Source organism: Solea solea, chromosome 3 (genome assembly GCF_958295425.1).
Source record: "Solea solea chromosome 3, fSolSol10.1, whole genome shotgun sequence".
Classification (NCBI taxonomy): Eukaryota; Metazoa; Chordata; class Actinopteri; order Pleuronectiformes; family Soleidae; genus Solea; species Solea solea.
In genome coordinates this window covers 13,498,193-13,516,913 of record NC_081136.1, presented here as the reverse complement: position 1 = coordinate 13,516,913, position 18,721 = coordinate 13,498,193, and the positions used below count along the sequence as shown (strand labels likewise).

General features: G+C 41.6%; 2 protein-coding genes across 7 annotated transcripts; both read left to right on the top strand.

Annotated features, from left to right (window-relative positions):
* Positions 1-3,308: 3,308 nt before the first annotated feature.
* Positions 3,309-8,522, top strand: bcl6b (BCL6B transcription repressor). The gene is made up of 12 exons (XM_058623549.1): positions 3,309-3,717; positions 4,280-4,360; positions 4,449-4,657; positions 4,796-5,044; positions 5,134-5,253; positions 5,419-5,611; positions 5,714-5,925; positions 6,018-6,124; positions 6,282-6,428; positions 6,534-6,664; positions 7,451-7,588; positions 7,697-8,522. The coding sequence occupies exons 3-12, from the start codon at positions 4,458-4,460 to the stop codon at positions 7,835-7,837; spliced, it is 1,638 nt and encodes a 545-aa protein (XP_058479532.1). The 5' UTR covers positions 3,309-3,717; positions 4,280-4,360; positions 4,449-4,457; the 3' UTR covers positions 7,838-8,522.
* Positions 8,523-9,989: 1,467 nt separating this feature from the next.
* slc16a13 (solute carrier family 16 member 13) lies at positions 9,990-18,285 on the top strand. Of its 6 annotated transcripts, none has more exons than XM_058626128.1 (7): positions 9,990-10,008; positions 11,549-11,675; positions 13,128-13,358; positions 14,177-14,320; positions 14,859-15,115; positions 15,411-15,942; positions 16,644-18,285. In XM_058626128.1, the coding sequence occupies exons 3-7, from the start codon at positions 13,130-13,132 to the stop codon at positions 16,868-16,870; spliced, it is 1,389 nt and encodes a 462-aa protein (XP_058482111.1). In that variant the 5' UTR covers positions 9,990-10,008; positions 11,549-11,675; positions 13,128-13,129; the 3' UTR covers positions 16,871-18,285. The 6 variants fall into 6 exon arrangements, with proteins under 6 accessions (XP_058482111.1, XP_058482107.1, XP_058482109.1 ...); XM_058626124.1 differs by lacking the exon at positions 9,990-10,008 and adding an exon at positions 11,160-11,240 and having other exon boundaries at positions 11,328-11,675; XM_058626126.1 differs by lacking the exon at positions 9,990-10,008 and adding an exon at positions 11,174-11,252.
* Positions 18,286-18,721: the final 436 nt, after the last annotated feature.

The window sequence follows — 18,721 nt, the reverse complement described above, 5'->3', positions numbered from 1 at the left end:
TTCTTTGTGAGGTCCAAAACCGTACAAATCTATCTTTGCAAGGTCATTTTCACATTGTGTGGACATTTTGTCTGGTCCCTACAGCTTTAAAGTTTTCAGGGTTAAGACCTGGTTTTAGTGTTAGTGTTAGTTGTGATTGTTAGGGAATGCATTATGTCTATGGTGTGTCCTCATTAAAATATATAAAAACACGTTTGTTTGTTTGTGTGTGTTTGAAGAAAGAGGTAGCTGGTCTGTCAGTTGTGAAGATTGAAATTCAAAACTCAGCAACACTGTAAATACAAAATATTCTTTTACATTTCAAAAAGGCACAAAAAAATCTTTCATCTTTATTTTATATTCTTTGATGAACTTTAAAGTGAATTTCGCAGCCATAGCCAATCAGAAACAGATACAAATAAAAGGTGAAGGGAGCAGGGTGATTTTGTATTTTTTTTAAAAACGTAAAATATGTCAAGTTTGTGGCTGCATTAAAAGTTGTTTATTCAGCAGCAATTGTAAATGAAAGTCAAGTGCTTTATTATTTTGTGGTTCATGAGATTCGGGTCAACTGTCCTCCCATTATCTCCACCCAGTTTCTTCTTCTTCTCCATCTTCTTCTTCCTCCCACTCTACTCAGCACCGTGTTAAAGGTCCACTTTTTCTGCAGAGGAAGTGTTTCATAACTGTCTATTATGTTTTCATTGCGGGTTTATTTGTGCCAATAAGTGGACAAACAACCTGGGATATCCCTGCTTCCTCCTCCTGCCCCTCCTTCCAGTAGCTCTGTGCGGTTTGCCCATATATGTCCAGACTGGTGCGTTGCACTCGCAGGAAGAGGCAGTTTAAGCAGATCTGTTATTGTTGCAGGAGCCATCAACACTCTGGCACCAACGGGAGGATTTGAAGCCAAAGCATGGCTTCAGTCCACCCATTATCACAGAAACAATAAAGTTCTGTCCAGGCAACCAGGAAGCCACAAAAGCAGGGGAATCCCAGTCTTTGTTCTCTTTCACAGGGAGTGACAGTATCATGATAGTTTAATTTCTTTCATGAAATTTCACTAAATTGACTATTCTCATGACTGCATGTTAACTGGAGCATTCAGAGTTGTGGTTGTTTTTGGTTTTTTTTTAAACACAAACAGTGCCAGTGGATCATTGAGGGTCACTGACCGATGAGTTGAGATGCAGGAAGTCACCACGAGCATTGCCCTGCTTTGCCAACGGAATATACTCAATGGTTTCCGTCCATTTGTGAACCTGTTTGCTAATGTTCTCACTTTTCCTCCCCCCCACCCCCCACCACCACCACCACCATCCGTCCGTGCCTCTCACAATGCCTGGAAGTAGCCGAGACCTACATCTCCCTCTCTGTTTTCTTAATTGTTGTTTTCCTTTATGATTTTTTTTTCTTTCAACAAAGCACACAATTGATCTGAGCTCCATCCAAACAAATAAAAGCAGAAAGACACGTATGCAACTCCACCATCTCATGCAAACACTTCCGATTCACATTCACTAAGGATTTATACAGAAATACAGTTGATTTTTATGTTTATTTCATGTTGGACTCATATTTTCAAATGACTATCTATGAAAGATGTTTTCATTTTAATAAACCAGTCCTTCAGGCAAGTGAAACTGGTTCATACTTGACAACAAACCAGTGTTTAACTTTTAACACCTCATGCATGAGTACTGAAGTGTCTTTCACTTTACGGTTTTCTACCATACAAATGATTATTTTAGGTTATTTTTTCAAGTTTACTAAATTGTTTTACATTGTAGGAAGAAAATGATTCATACTAAAATACAGTCATTTTCTATGACCTTTATGTAATGTTTCACTAATTTGATTTAAAAAAAAAAAAAGGTGCATCTATGAAACCTATTTTTTACTAAACCACACCTGCAGGCAGGTATAACATGTTCGTACAGTACCTGCCGACAAACCAATATTTGCTTTAACGTTTAACACCCAAAGCATGAATAGTGAAGTGCTTCCTAGCCTACTTTACTCCTAATACTTGGACAAATAATGTATTTTTTTAAAGTTATTTTTCAGGTTTACTAAAAAGTGTATACACTGTTGAACTTTTTAATCAATCAATTACTAAATTGATTGACAAATGTTATGATAATTGGATTGACTTTTTTTTAATAATTAAAAGAAGATCTGTGAGTTTTCAGTTGGGTTAGGAAACATGTTTGGTTACACCATATAACAAAACAACATTAAAACTGGATAATTTGGGTTGGTAGACAAAATGAGACATTTGAGAATATCAGCTGCAGCCCTAGTTGAAGCTCAAACTCAAATAAACACCAAACACTGCCCATTTGCCTTTCACTCGTCAGTAACTGCATACCCACAGTATTCATTGACAAAACTCCTCTCTGCATTAATCAAAGTTTCACTTTTTGACCAGCTTATTGTCCATGTATTTGCTTTATCTACTGTAAAATATCCGCCCCTTCATCCTCAAGGTCTCCCTCTGTGTAACACTTTGATGTGAGGGAAACGCAGAGTTCACAGTTCACTTCTGCGGTGCCTCAGTCCACTCTCCTGCTTCTTTGTGAACCCAAGGCTGCTCTCGGGATGAGGTAACTTTCCACTTGTTGTTTTTTGTGTTATTTGTGACCTCTAAACCTTCGTACCCTTGCTTCATTAGCCCCCCCATCTCCATTTCTCCTCCCTTGTCTTCTGCTGGCTTTATTGTTGACGGATGTCCTGCGCAGGCGTTTTCATTCATGTCTCTGAGCAGCTTTGCAGGATGCTTTACTGAAGTGTGTGCATGTGTGTGTGGTCAGTGCTGGTGGAAGGGCAGTTCCTGTAGTTATCAGTCAGCTGCAGCTCTCTCAGTTCGGGTGGGGCAAACGGTTGTTTTTCAGCACCAAAAGAAGGTGTCTCCCATTGAAAATGATCAATTCTGTTCCGCTTCCTTCCTCTTCATCCTCATAACACAACGCCTCTGCTCTCAGGCAGCAAGCCAGAAGCTTCCGGACACTGTTGTGGAGCCCTTATTAGTCCCCATATACCTGAACTATTCAACTCAGCAATGACACAGTTACGATATCCTTGCATATGGAACAAAATGCTTGAGAGCACATGCACCAACAGTGCAGTATCTGTGAAACTTGTTATTATAATCGATGAGAGACCTAGATTAGAACACATCTAAATGATGAAAACAAAGCTTGTTTATCTGACAATTAACTGGTCTTTCAGTTTCCTCTCAGACAGTTTCCTCTGTCCTGGAGAGGGGTGAAGGGTCGGAAAGCGTTGGTGGGGGAAGCCTGAAGTTCCAACCCCTGGATGGCGAGGCACGTAGCGCATCTCCCCAAGGGTCCTCATATATATTTTTTCACCGTGGCACACAAACACACAATGCTTTCCTGCCATTACTTTGCTCAACGCAATGGGGGTTTAGAAAAACTAATAGCCCACTAAAAATACTTGAAGCCCGGGGCCTGGGCCGGGGCTTTTCCTGCGCTGCTTCCAGTGTTCGCGTGGGCTATTGAGGAAGTAGGAAACGAGCAGCTCTGGCTGTGTGGGGGCTTCCTGCACGACCTTATAAAGAGTACCCTCCCTTCAGCCTCCCCTCACATTGTTGACCAGAGCCGGTGGAGATTGTGGGTGAGCCCCTGCTCCACATCTTTGATCGTAGACTGAACGCTAAGCTGAGAGGTTTGACGTCGCGGTGGTGGACGTCAATTCTCGTCCCTGCTGGTCGGGGTGAGTTGGAGAAATCTTCGCAGTTACATTTTTTACAATTTGTCTGTGTAACAACTACATGTCTTACTTGATTTGGTTTTAAGATACTAGTTTGAAAAAGTCACACATCTTAGTATGTTTGAATTCAAAACTGTAGTGCGCAACTTTCTAAACCGCTCCATTCAAACAATTGAGCTTGAGTCGAATGAGTTTGCGTAATGATAATTAAGCTCCTCAAGACTCTTTCTGTGTTTCTCAAATTTGAGCTAGTAAAGTGAGATGACTGCAAACATGTTACTACACTTCATGCACACGCAAACACTCAGTCAGGTCTAATAGTATTGCTTGGCACAGGGTACAAATAATGTTACGTTGTCTCTGTTCATAAAGACCAAACGGAGGTAGAATCAACAACAAACCTTATGCACTGCTGCTTTAAATTTATTTGCATTTTCTTTAGTTTTTTCACATGTAATGTCTTGATGAACTCTCTGCAGCGACTGATTTTTTTGCACTTTGCTTTGATGTGTAAAAGTGTTTCTACTTGTATTAAGAGGAATTTGTGTCATTTTTCCTCATGCAGGTACGAGTAGGGAGCTGGTCTCACCTAACAGATGTGTCTGGAACACTCCAGTCTATTTATTTAAATCATTTACACACACAGGTAGGTTATTAATGTGCACCTTTTGATGCATCCGGATTCATTCTGATCATGCAACTTTGTAATCCCTGTTGTTTATTCTGTAACACAGACAAGCACGATGGAAGCACTTGGAGGTTACAGGATGGAAAGAGAGCAGGAGCTGAGAGCTGAGGGATATGTGAAGGAGTTCACGCGCCACTCCAACGATGTGCTGCTCAACCTGAATGAACTCCGGCACCGCAACATCCTGACTGACACCACCCTGGTCGTTGGGAACGTGCACTTAAGGGCTCACTGTGCTGTGCTCGTGGCCTGCAGGTCAGTGCCATGGCATCACAAAAAAATCTTCTCCTTTTGTTGTTTTTTTCTGACTTGTAGTGTGCGTCTTCTCCTCATTCACCCAGATTAACATGTCGCTAAATCCAAATTTTGCTTTTCTTTCACCGTCTCTCCCAGTGGGTTCTTCTACTCGCTGTATTCCCGCCATGTGACACTTCAGGGGCCTGGTGGCAGTGGGGAGCAGCTCATGATTGTGACTCTCCCCAACACCTTGGACCCATCCAGCATCTCCCTGCTCCTCGACTTCATGTACACCTCCCGTCTCCCTCTGACAACAAGCATTGTCCCGGGTGTGCTCGCTGCTGCAGCCTACCTGCAGATGGACCACGTGGCTGAAACCTGCAAGGATTTCATGCGCCTGCACTGGTGAGAAAGCCGGAAATTGATTTATTTTATTGTTTTAGCTGATATTAATGTTTTTCATTTGAGTAATTGAAGGGTTTTCTCATTTTCAGCAGGGAGAATATAAGCGCAAGACACCTACGATTGGAGCTGGACTCCAGAGTGTCTGTAGCCTCTGTAGCCCCGAAGTTAGGGGACCTGCCTCATTCAGGACCAGTGGCAGGGGCAACAAGGTGAGAGAAAACACTTCATTGAGATGGATGTCTGCTGATCAATAGATAAGTTGGCAACTAGAATATAGGGGTGTATTTTGACTGCCATGAGTGTGTTTGGGCTTATGTGCCTTTGTCTGTTGACACTTTTGGCTCATTACAGCACTTCCTTTGTTTCTCCGGCAGGTTCCCTGAGGAGGGTGGGGGCTCTCTCAAGCGAGGGGCTTTCCCGTCCTGCCAGCCCAGGACAAAGGAACCAAGAGGAGAGCCAGAATCACTCCACATATCCACCCCGATCCCATCTCCTGACAGCCCAGCCCGCTCCAGCTGCCAACCCAGCTCTCCAGCCGAGTCCAACACCTGTAACAAAAACCTTGTGGTCAGTCTGGAGAAAACATGCTCAACTGTAACACCTAAGAATGTAATTGTCTCCTGAAAGTTTTGTTTCACTGAGAAAAATAAGTAATGTTTGATCCTCCAGAGTGACACCAAAGCCACACCAGACCCAAAGGCCTGCAACTGGAAGAAATACAAGTACATTGTCCTCAACCCTCTGTGTGCTGCAAACACAGTGAAGGAGGAGGACATGGACGAAGCCCAAAGTCAAGCATCACCCATCACGGATATGGCCGGCTTGACACCCAAAGCCCCAGCAGAGGCGTGGTCTGGAGAAGTGCCTGGTCAGATTGATAGGTAGGAATCATGGAATTATGAGAATTATGAGAGGAGACATAAAAAACACGATATGTGTTTTCAAGCTAATCATATGGACCTCTCTCCATCAGACAGGGGCAGGCCTCCTGCTACGAGGGTTCTGGCCGAGCCCCTCCCCTCGGGCCACCCCCCTCTCTGGACCCCCCAAAAGTGGCCCCCACTCACAAGGAGGGAAATGGTAAATGCCAAAAGACTTTTACAGAAAGTATAGAAATTAGAAATTGAACAATGTTATCCCAAAATATTTCAAATACAAACCTTCCAGCTGCAGAGTAACGCTCTACTGATATATTAAATACTGTATACTTATGCCTGTGTTTTGTTTGCCTCGACAGTTTCACCCTGCTCCATCTTCCCACAACTGGACCCAACTGATCCAGAAGCTGCCAACCACAATCAACATGCAATCAAGCGAGAGAACTACTATGTGCCCTACTGTTATTCCGGCAACATACAAGGAACCAAGACTGCGACCGGCTCAGGTGAGGAGACATGACAAACTCTCCTATTCTACGGTGCCATCTTTTCCATTTTGTTGTAGAAATTTAAAATCAGTATGTGACAGTGACAGAGGTTTGCTCTTACAGGTGACAAACCGTACCGCTGCAATGTGTGTGGTGCCCAGTTCAACCGCCCCGCCAACCTGAAGACTCACTCCCGCATTCACTCAGGAGAGAAACCTTACCGCTGTGACACATGTGGAGCACGATTTGTTCAGGTGAGGGCGACCTCTGTGTGCATACACACTTGCAGGTTGTTTCTAGAGCATTGATTCCCAGTGTAGTGCTGTAGCCCCCTTGGTGGACCATGGTGATGCTGCATTTGTAATGACGCTTCTAATAACATACTGTATGTATAATGAATTTAAGCTAAACTTGCTTTTTTTTGTAAATTATCACACAAAATCAAACTAATAAGTACATCCAACTAAATCCTGAGTCATCAAGTTTACAAAGCTTAAGGCTAACAGGTCTTACCCTTTTTAAGGCAATCAGTTTTCAGTAAAATGGACTTATGATTACTACACTTCAAATACATATGCAGAGGCCTGATTCAAAGTTCAAATGGTATTTTCTGTCCTTTGACTTTGATTTTAGTCAGTTTGGTTGTTGGTTAAAGGTCCAGGTTCAGAGGTTCTATCAGTAGAAGTCGAATGCACTACCTAAAAGTATCTTTGTATAAGTGAATAATCTATTTGAAAATAAATATTGTTTCATTTTTGTAACCTTCTTGCGCGGCTATCTTTCTACAGCAGCCCAAACACACAAACCATGTTTTGTGTTTTGAAAGCGGAAGTTTAATGAGTAAATGAAGAAGTACAGCATCCATTCTGGTATGTGAGGGCCACTTTAGTTCCTTGATGAGCTTGGTAAAGGGAGGAGTGACGTTTAGAGGTTTAAAATTCACTCTAATGTCCAATTAATGTCTATGAATGGGACAATGAAACCCTTATCTCATCTGAGGGTGAAGCTTAACATATCTAATGTTTTCCTGTGTGTTACAGGTTGCCCACCTCAGGGCCCATGTCCTGATCCACACAGGTGAGAAGCCTTACCCCTGCCACACCTGTGGCACCCGCTTCCGCCATCTGCAGACTCTGAAGAGCCATCTACGCATCCACACTGGGGAGAAGCCTTACACTGTGAGTCGGAGCGCCCTCCTCCTCCACCACCAAACGTGGTTCGTCCCGTGTCCCTGTCCCGCCTCATCTCACCTTGTTGACTCTTTTTTTTTCTTTTTTCTTTTTCAGTGCGAGAAGTGTGACCTTCACTTCCGCCACAAGAGCCAGCTGCGTCTCCACCTGCGGCAGAAACACGGAGCTGTCACCAACACCAAGATCCGCTACAAGGTCCTGACCGAGCCGTACCAGCCTTTACTGCAGGCCTGCTGAAGAGGACGGCCCGTCACTCAATAATCACGACGAGCAGAATAATATTTGAATTAGAGAATGTGAAACTTGGTTCATGTTTCTTCTGCTTCAGTGAGGTTTGTCTATTCAAAACAATATATTACAGGTTAACTTAGTGTCCTGGGTGGTTTTACTGAGATGGAAATGATGTTAAGAAAGGTGTTTTTGAGGGTTTGTGAAGGGAAAGAAAGAAGGAAATAAGACGTGAAAAGAAGGGATTGTATGCAAACTGTCATGTGAAGAATTGTGTGTAAATTGTGTCTGAAAGAAAGCTGAAGCAGGTTTTACGGAGGAAGATATGAAGGTGGTGTGTTTTAAAGATAATTAAACCTGAACGTGGGTTTTAAGTGCGGAGAAGCACGGAAGTTGTGTTAAGAGGAAACTTTGACATGTATTTATCTTTACCTTGAGGCCTGGGGCCCGTGTGTATGCAGTGATATGTTTCACTTTTTATGGTCCAAGCAGGCAAAGGACGTAGCTGTCTTGTAGTGAATAGAGCGTAATTAGATGATGATGTGTTGTTTTCTGAAATGAGGAAATGGAAAGGGACGAGTGTAAGCGACTGGATAATTAATAATAATGTTGATTTTGTATTTGTATGGGGTAATTTGCTGGACAAAGTTGGTTTTTGTACAAGATAAATTAAATCATTTTTATACCAATTGGACTTGTTGGTGTCTGGTGTTTCCTTCATTTATCATAGTATGATGTAACGTGAGTTTGTATGGAAGAAACAAAAAAAAGTGAATGAAAAGAAAGAAAGAAAATAGATAGGGAATAGCTCTTGCTCCAAATGAACTTCTCTCTCTCTCTCTGCTACACTTCCCTCTCCTCCCTGAACTTCCTTCCTCTCATTAACTCACTCTTTCTACTCATGAATCACGCCGAGTACCCCGCCAATTTCTCCATTTTTTTTTTTTTTTCTTCTTGCTGCTTGAGTGGAAACAATGAGGCAGAAGGCACCTGTTTCCTCTGGCGTCCACATACTTGGTACACACACTACCAGCCGGCGACACGTGTTGTGTTGTGGTGCGGGTGCTTCCTGGAGGTGATGGGGGTGATGGTGGAGGGAGAGAGGCGGCAGACTCCTGCTGAACTCTCCCACCCTCTGTCATCCCAACTTCCCACTCCCCGATGAGTTGTGGCTCATTGTCCACACTCGGCAGACAAACTGGCCGTTTGATGGGACTTTCCAACTTTCGTCGCCCATCCTTTGCTAAAAAACAGAGAGAAAGGAAGCTGTAGTAAATTGAGGCCATCCATGCTCGTAGCCATAAGGGGTCGTCCCTAAAATCCCTTCACACCCAAATAAATCCATTCAAAATTAAGTTAGTCTTCATATGATGCTGTCTTCATATGAATTGTTAAGTTTAGTTGAAATTAACCAAATTAATTTACAGTTTAACTTCGGTTACCAATTGAAGTAATCATTTTAAGTTTCTCATCCTTTTTCTATTTGTGTGTAGTTTGGCAGAAAAATCTGAGAAATGAAACCCAACAGTTCACAGCGCTAGGCATCAGTGGAGAGAGAAAAAAGCAAAAACTCCCTTTTATCAGGACAAAATCTCTGACAGAACCAGACTCAGAGAAGTGCAGCATCTGCCTCGACCGGTTGGGGTGAAAGGAAAATGGGGGACAGAGGAGAAGTGGTGAACAGAAAGGGAGGTGAGGTACAGAAGAGACAGAAGAGACAGTATCAAGTTATAGGGACAGTTCTGAATCAGTTATGACATGTTTATAGCACTACAATGTCATTTATACATGCAGTGGCATAGATTGTTGAAAAGATATGATACTGATCATAATAACAACTGGATCTGGATCCGGCAAGATGAGGACAGAGAGGAAAGGCACACACTTGGGAGTGAAAGAATAAGGTTAATGCCATGTAATGCTTTCATATCCATACCCTGAGTGTGAGAGAGTGAGTGTGAGGAAGTGAGTGTGAGGAAGTGAGTGTGAGATGGTCCAGGTTTCCCAGAGTCAGCCCTAACGATACACTTCCTTAAAAAGTAAGTTTTTAAGTCTAACTTTAAATACAGTGAGGGTGTCTGCCTCCCAAACCAGCACTAGGAGCTGGTTCCACAGGAGAGGAGCCTGGTAACTGAAGGCTCTGCCTCCCATTCTGCTCTTACCGACTCTGGGAACCACAAGTAAGTCTGCATTTTGGGACTGAGAAACAGGTTCTGGTATGATGTCGCCTGAAGCACAGCAGTGGATGTCAACATATCATTTATGTTTGTCATAGCCCTATAGTGGTGATGTGTCTGTACTCTTTACTTTATGAAACCGTTTCTGGCACAAATGTTGCGAGGAACCTATTGTTAGGCTTCAGATCCCTATTATTATGATTAGAATTATAATATTTGTTCTTGTTGTTCTTGTTTTTCATGTTATGACGCAAGCATGTGACAGGGTGTAACAACAACAACTCACAGACTACCTTAACATTGCAGATGAAAAATGCTCAAGATGTTTTCACCATTACTTCTTTAATGGACTAAAGGGAGGGGGGTAAATGGAGTGTTCTTAAATTATGGTACATTGAGGTAAGATAAGATAAGATAAGATAAGACAAGATAGAAAAGATAGAAGACAAGATAAGACTAAATAAGACTACGTAAAACGAGATAAGACAGAACATTATTGTTGTTATTATTGAATGCAAAAGGGAGAATGTGCACAATAATCACTGCAGGGAAGCTATATTGACTTAATAATATAGTGAGAATATCTAAAATTGTCATTATAATTATTTGACATTAGAATCAGGTATATTGTCAGGTATTGTAGGTTTTGGTAATCAATGGATTAACTTTTTCAGTGAAGCATACTGTCATAGTAAAAACTAAAATAAGGCAAAACTGAAAGCAAAGTGAGGTCAAATCTATACAATAAAATTTAAAAAGATCAAATGAGTGCACTGTATAAAGACTGATAATTGATGGTTTAAGAGTCAAGAGATTCAAGATTCGGTCTCACTTCATATTAAGGAACACTAGGTGCTTACTAACATGCATAAGGTGCTTAATAATTACTAATAAAGGGCTAGTATGCTACTTATATGCATGTTAGTAAGCACCTAGTAAATGGTGAATATGTGTTCCTTAATATAAAGTGAAATTGCTTGTGCTTAAATAAAAGAGCGTATGTACAGAATAGAACAAGATATATAATGATATATATAAACATAGGATAGTCAATTATAAGTAATATGAAACTAGCTGGTGCTGCCATTCAGAAGCTAAACAGGCCCGGTGCAACTGTGTCCAGGTGGAGCTTGTGACGTCACTGGCTGACACGTTTTCTCCACAGTGAATTTAGTGCGCGTGCGTGTGTGTCGCTTCGGACAGATAATACTGACACACCGAGTCGAGGCAGAGGGGTGAGTGAGTGAGTAAGTACTCCACGCTCCGTGCTTAGTCACAGACGCGCGTTATTTTCTTTCCTTTTTTCCCTCCCATAAATGTAGGTCACAGTCTCAGAGGGAAGTGTTTTGCTTCAGTCACGGGTGAAGCAGCTGTTAATATTTCATCATTCACGACCAAACTCACACCGCTACGGCAGCGTTCGCAATGATAAGTCTTTGTCATGTTTACTCGTATGAAATACACGAGCATACATGCTATATCTATTTTCGTCAAAAATATATTATGTTCACATTTTGCGAACATTGTGTTTTTGTTTCTACAGCCGCGGTGACATCGTTTACTGTTCCCAGTGCGCGTTCTCGACCGTCCTCACCTGCTCATGACGACGTCCACCTGTGAGTGAAGCCGAGTGAGCGCGCCCTGCACGAGCGTGTGTTCAAGTTTTAAAGGTATATATATGTACAATATATCAAGAAATCAGTTTATGACTTGGCTGTAATTTTTATGTTTTTTTGATTCAGGCAAACTCTAAACATTATTCACTATATGAATCCAATCTATTTATTTTTAACTCACTATATCATAAAATCCAGGCTGCAACCGATAAGGCATGGCAATATAGCAATACTTATTGCAATATTATATTCTTGATTCACAATTAAACCATATATATATATATATGTTGTTTACAATGTTTAATACTATTTTGTTACTACATAATTCCAGAGGTGCCCCTTCATTATTATTTTTTCATTATTTATGAATCTATGAATCCTATGAAAACACAGAAAAAAATAAAAATGAAGAAAACCAATCGAATGGAAGGTGAGTCCAAGCTTTTGACTGGTACTGGTAGTGTGTATGACATATATACTCTACAAGTTTTGTATAAATAGATGAGTTTTCCCCATTTTCTGATTATTTTAACCTTCTGGGCTTTGACATTTAGTCAGTGTTGTGTATTATGTGCACACCAAACCCTTGGAACCAGACGTATAGATTTGCAAAAACCTTGTAAATCATCAATACACTTAACTGGGTAATTTTAAACAGTTAGTGTATAAGTTGTACATCTGGGACAACAGTCTTTTTAACTTATGATCCATTACAAGTACTTGCAATAAATTGATTGTAGTGAATATCTATTGTTGGGATAATCATGGATGGGGGAAAATCACCAGTTTATGTTTTTCACTTTACCATGTTCAGACAAAAACATGTATATTCCATCTGTATAAACAGTGTCTTTCCATGATAACAGGTAAAGTAATTTTAGTTTGAGCTATTTTAACGGAGTTTAGAGCAGATTTTTACATTTATTACAATAATATCTTGATACATAATCACATTATCCCATTGCTATTGTAAAAAATAATAATGAAACTTGACTTTTTCACATTTCAATTGTGCAAATACAAAGACATCCTGCCAGGATATCCTGGCTGATGCATGGACACTGGTCAGAGTTCACCTCTCACCTGCAGTATATACCATTTTACTGTTTTATTATGTCACTACTTTTATGTTTTTATTGATTTTATGTTTAATACCTTTTATGTTGCTGAGCCTCTAACTCTGTAAAGCTTGGTTGTTTTTAAATGTGGTCTAGAAATACTTGATATCTTGCTCTGAAATGAAGACCCACTCGTAGAGCAGCCGACTCACTCTTACAGGTCACAACCAGGGGGGATTTATTGTTTATTGGCCTGTGGGAAGTTAATGTTTATGGTCATTGACAGCAGCAAACAGGATCTAAGATTAGTCCTGCACTGCTGCTGACAACGTGCAAAGAGAGCTTTTACTTCCACTGGAACTTTCTTTTTCATTTGGTCTTCCCTTCTCACTCTGCTGTTACAGTTTAGTTTCACCTTCATTTTTGTTTTGTATGCTCTCTGTGTTAGATATGAACAACCACGGACCCAAAGCGAAGAGTCATAGTGGCGAAGCCGAGGGGCCGAATGGGGACTGGAGCTGGGTGCTGGTCGGTGCCCTGTTCATCAGCACGGGCCTTGTGTTCGGACTGATGCGAATCATGGGCATTTTCTTTGTGGAGTTTGTAAATTACTTTGAGGAGAGCTCTCAGTCCATTTCTTGGATCACTTCCATCAGCCTGGCAACACAGCAGTTTTTCAGTAAGTCCTCTGCATTGTGCCTCAGATGGTTATTTTAAGTATTGGATATCATACATCATACATATTTATTTTTTTTATTTATTAATTATCTTGTTTGTACAAGCTAATTAACACCTCAAAGACAATGAAGTTATACTCAGAAAAACATAAAAGCAGTACATTCTCACATTTTTTCGAAGCACAAAACTGTGCTTAGTGAAATACTCAAAAGACCAAGTTATGGTTAAGTATCTAAAATGTTAAAAGGTTAAAGGTTAAAATAGTCAGAAAATGAGGAAAACTCATCTATTTATACACAGTACCAGTCCCAGTCAAAAGCTTGGACTCACCTTCCATTCAATGGGTTCTCCTCATTTTTATAGTTTTCTGTGTTGTAGATTCATATCAAAGTGGTGAAGGGGCATCTCTGGAATTGTATAGTGTACAACACAGTGTTAAACAAAGCAGTAAACAACATATACATATATATAGTTTAATTGTGATTAAAGAATATCATGTATATACCTTATAAGTTGCAGCCTGGGTTTTATGACATAGTGAGTTCTCTCTATAATGAGTCACCATGCCAAGTCAAGTCGTGTTGTGGAAAAGCGGCATTAGGTTTGAGTGTGTGCTTCATTAAAGCTTCATCAAAGTGCTCAAACAGGCTCATGAAGAACATATAAGATGAAAAATGGGGTGAAATCAGTGGGAAACTTGTCTTATTATTTCATTTTCATCACTTTTAGTGAAGGCACATTTTTGTAATGCAAACACATGCTGCAGCTAAAGATAACAAAAAACACAAAAGACTCATTGCAGCTGCATTTGTTTTGCAGGTCCTGTGGCTACAGCGCTGTGTAATGCTTATGAAACACGGGCGGTGGTGATGACAGGGGGCTTCCTCTCTGGACTCGGCCTCATTGTTGCCTCGCAGGCCACCTGCCTTGTTCACCTGTACCTCAGTATGGGTGTCATTACTGGTGATGCGACTCACAGTCTTACACAACTTACTCAGGGGGTGCTATATGTAAGAAACGTATTGTAGTAAGTCATTAAAATGACCATGATATGTCATCAGAGATTAAGGAAACATGTTTATTTCATAAACTGGCTTTCCTCTACACAGTGAGCTGCAGCTATGGGTCGGAAAAGCCCCACTACCTCTCTCAAGATTGCCTCAACCCGAGATGAAATACTAGGGTCTGCAGTGGAGATGTGTTATATATAAACGTTATATATAATATAAACGTCTGAAAGTGGAGAGAGTTGAAGCCTCAGCCAAGTTTCGCTAATGCATCTCATCATGTGATATTTCTGAAAATTAACCTAATTGTTTCAGCTCACATTCTCTAATGTTTTGAAATGGGATTGTAGTAACAGTTTAAAACACCAAAGGTCACTGTTCCCTCTTCTTGTGGATTAGAAAATGACTCCCGTTTACTTTTAGATGCAAGTCAAGTTACTAGCAAGTGAACAAACTGACCTCTCACAGCAAACCCTCCGTCCCCTCTCCTCCAGGCCTGGGCTGGGCGCTGGTCTTCGCTCCGATGATGGCCACCGTTGTGGCTAACATCTCACAGCGTCGTGCCTTGGCGTTGGGACTGGGATTATCCAGCATTGGCATTTTCTCCTTCACTCTGTCCCCGCTCTTCCAGTTTCTGGTAGAGATGTACACGTGGCGAGGGGCCCTGCTGATTATGGGGGGCCTCAGTCTCAACATAATGGTCTGTGGGGCTCTCATCCGTCCACAGTGGTGCTCCAAGGCTCTAAAAAAGGTGGGACAAAACTTTGTCTGTTTTACAAATACACCGGATTCAGGTCATGATTCAGAAATGATTATACTTAAAGTCAGAAAAGGGCAGAATGTGAAAAAAAAGAGTTCAGTTCTTAATAACACAAAGTGAACTACTTAGTTGTGTATCCTGTGTAGCTTTGAGTGTTATGTAATTGCCATTTATTTTTTGTCAACAAATTATTGACAACATGAGTTGAGCAAACACTAGTTCATTATTAGATAAATTCGATAAAATTTGGTTGAAGTCCTCATTTCCTTTTCCCATCCTTCCTCAGGTGGATTCAAAGCCCAGGTCTTCGTGTGCTACAGTGCTGAGACGGGTCTCCTCCTACCTGGAGTTGCCGGTGCTCTTAGAGAGGCCTTATCTCACCTACACAGCCACCATCTCTATATTTAATGCCGGCTACTTTGTGCCATATGTCCACCTGGTGGCTCTCAGCCGAATGACTGGCTTCTCCGAGTACCAAGCTGCTTTTATCATGTCAGCCACCGGAGTGACGGACATTTTAGGTCGTGTGACGACAGGCTGGTTCTCTGACCTGGGATACTTTCGGACGATCCACTTGCTGAGCTTGTGGGTAATGCTGGCAGGGTTGTTCATCATACTGCTGCCTGTGAGCTCCCTGACGGGTTCCTATGCTACACTGATGGTCATCAGCCTCCTCTATGGGTTCTGCTCCGGGGCTTTGAGCTCTCTGGTCTTTGCTGTGATGCCTATGATTGTGGGCGTGGAGCGGGTGATGGGGGCCCTGGGGCTGCTGCAGCTCATCGAGAGCGGCGCGGGACTGCTGGGAGCACCTTTGTCAGGTAGGAGAGCAACGGAGGGGACTGTGGAGTCACGTGATACCCTAGAAGAGATGAAGAGACATGGAGTTTTGAAAAAAAATAAATGCACCCACGTGCGTGTTATCTGCAGTGACCTGAACACGAGTTCATTTACTGAAGCTGAAAGTATTTAAACATGAATTGCAGTGATCAGGGTCAAGCTGCTCTAGTTAATCCTCAAAAATCATTGCACACAATTTCTCCAGAGGAATGTACAGTGTGTGTATGTGTGTGTGGGTATCTGGTTTTCTCCAGGAACTCCAGCATCCTCTCACAGTCTAAAATCATAAAGATCAGCATCAGTATAATGTGGCTCCCAGTATTGTATCCGAAAGTTTTTTTGTTTTGTTTTTTTATCTCTGAACGTTTGCCCTGTGGCTCTGCCTGCCAGTGTCAGATTTGGTCCTCTAAGACAGTGTTTCTCAGTCCTGGTCCTCAGAAGTCACTGCCCTGCATGTTTTAGATCCAACACACCTGATTTAAATGAATGCTTCGTCACCGAGGATTTGCGTTTCAATCAGGTGTGTTAGAGCAGAGACACGTCTAAAACATGCAGGGTGGTGGATTCCGAGGACCAGGATTGAGAAACACTGCTTTATGACAAGTGGTAGAGGCCATTTTTGTTTAATGTGGCTTGTGTTTCAATCTGATGATGTGTTTTCTTTCTGTCTCCATGTTTAAAGGGTGGCTTAAGGACATGACGGGCGACTACACCGTCTCTTTCATTGTAGCAGGAAGTTTCCTCATTCTTGGAACTCTGACCATGACCACTCTTCCTCACTACTTCTCCCGCACAGATCCTCCACCGCCACACAGAGTTCCCCACGATGTCAAAGACAGGGGAGTGCATTTGGAGTTGGATTGCATCAATAATTCGCCGTCTGACTCAAGTCCAAAAGGAGCACAATGATAAGACTGTCTAAGATTCAGGTTCAAAGGTTTACTTCACGCCACCTTCAGTTAGTCTACTGTTGCACAAATGGCCAAGTGGCTACATTTTTGCACACGGATTCAAACCCAAAGAGAATATCACTGTGAAAACTGAAGAGTGGAAAGGTGCCAATGAGTTGCTCACTCTGTTACACATCCTAACCTCAGTTTAATGATCAGGCCAGGACCTCTGATCTAATGTGAGATGTCTTAGTTAAAAAGCACTGACGTATAGCTGCTTTTTTTTTTCTTTTTTCCTTTCTTTTTGTAACACGTTTTTACGTAATTACGTTTACATGGACAACAATATTCCGATATTAACCGCCTCAGAAACCACAGTGTCTTATGTTAAAGCCAAGAGGTAATCGATTTAGACATAGTCTTAATTGTCGATTCTGTGAAATTCAGGGGGACAAAGAGAACATGATGAACGCTACACACCACAGAAATGATGAAGAAAAACAAACTCTAATGAAAGGAAAGCATTTTGACATGTTTTAGCACAGGTGTTACTGATGACATTAACGATGACTCTGTTCACTTCACACAAGTCAGTGAAGCAGCACGCACACCCCGAAGGCGAGGAAGCAAAATGGCACTCGGCCGTTATTAATTTGATTATTTACACCTGTGATTTTCCTCAAGGTGTGACTGCGACCTGTCAAAATGGCTGCTGAACAAAGGAGCAGAGGTGAACTGTGTAGCCTGTGAGGAAGTCACCATTTTGACAGTTTGAGCCACGTAAGATTGAAAAGGTTTTACTTTCTCAGTCTCACCAAGTGAAGGCATTTATTTGACCAAATGATCACTGTTATTTCACAAAGTTGTTTAGTTTTGTAAAAGGCCTGTTTTTCATTTGGTTTGGCTTTTTTTTTTTTCCTGTTTAAATTTAATTTCACCCATGCTCAATCAATCACACCCATAAGCACACAGTTCAAGCCAGCGTTGGATTTTATGGGCAACAGTTAGTTTTATATTTGCCAGGTTTCATATCATTTCCAAGCTGTGGACCAAACAGTCCACACAACCACATCCTCACTCCTCCACACAACATTACAAACCAAATTAAATGACACAGAACACTAATACAGATAGCAATCACAGTCTGAGTCATCACATGTCCATGGTGTCCATGAAAACACAGCGTTTAAAGAGTAAATAATGGGTCAATAATGAGGGCTTTACACTTCCTCGTGGGTTTAGAGACCGTAAATGTCTCTGTAATTGGCTGCACCACTTTGTGCTGCTGACCATTAACACTGATTTACTGTGAGCACGATAGCTCTGTTAGAGCTGCAGACCAACACACCAGCACTGTTTCTCTTCAGGAATTCTTTGTTTTTCTATGGGAAAAGAAAAAGACTGTGATTTCCTAAGTACATTTTGTGGGGGGGGGGGGGGGGGGGAAACAACAACCCATGAGGGTGCATGACTACTTTGAACTGTTGCATAACATGACCAGGTCACTGTGACCTGCTGGTTTTCTATAATCCTGATTTCAGTGTGCAAGTACTGTTTCACCCAACCATGAAATACACTTGGCCTTATGACTGGCAGCTACTCAACAGTGGAGCCTTCATTGAACAAGGGGGAAAAGTTAATTATAGTCTGAAACATTTTCCTATTTATTCAGAAACAAGTTCAAGTGGGATATTTTGTAGTAAATTGTGATTAAAAAATTATGTATCGTTTCCATTTCACTGTACTCTTTACGTTTTTCTGTATACTGTGCATATATATATATCTATATCTATATATATATAGATATAGATACTGTATATAGCAAGCTCCATCACAAAGATGGCTCCCTCTGCTGGAGATTTGACATCAA

Bases quoted from the DNA above. Each gene is read 5' to 3' on its own strand.
- bcl6b (XM_058623549.1), top strand. From the start codon at position 4,458: ATGGAAGCACTTGGAGGTTACAGGATGGAAAGAGAGCAGGAGCTGAGA. The intron at 5,254-5,418 runs GTGAGAGAAAAC...TTTCTCCGGCAG, and splicing joins CCAGTGGCAGGGGCAACAAG to GTTCCCTGAGGAGGGTGGGG. The intron at 6,429-6,533 runs GTGAGGAGACAT...TTGCTCTTACAG, and splicing joins CAAGACTGCGACCGGCTCAG to GTGACAAACCGTACCGCTGC.
- slc16a13 (XM_058626122.1), top strand. From the start codon at position 11,994: ATGAATCCTATGAAAACACAGAAAAAAATAAAAATGAAGAAAACCAAT. The intron at 13,359-14,176 runs GTAAGTCCTCTG...TTTGTTTTGCAG, and splicing joins GGCAACACAGCAGTTTTTCA to GTCCTGTGGCTACAGCGCTG. The intron at 15,943-16,643 runs GTAGGAGAGCAA...CCATGTTTAAAG, and splicing joins GCTGGGAGCACCTTTGTCAG to GGTGGCTTAAGGACATGACG.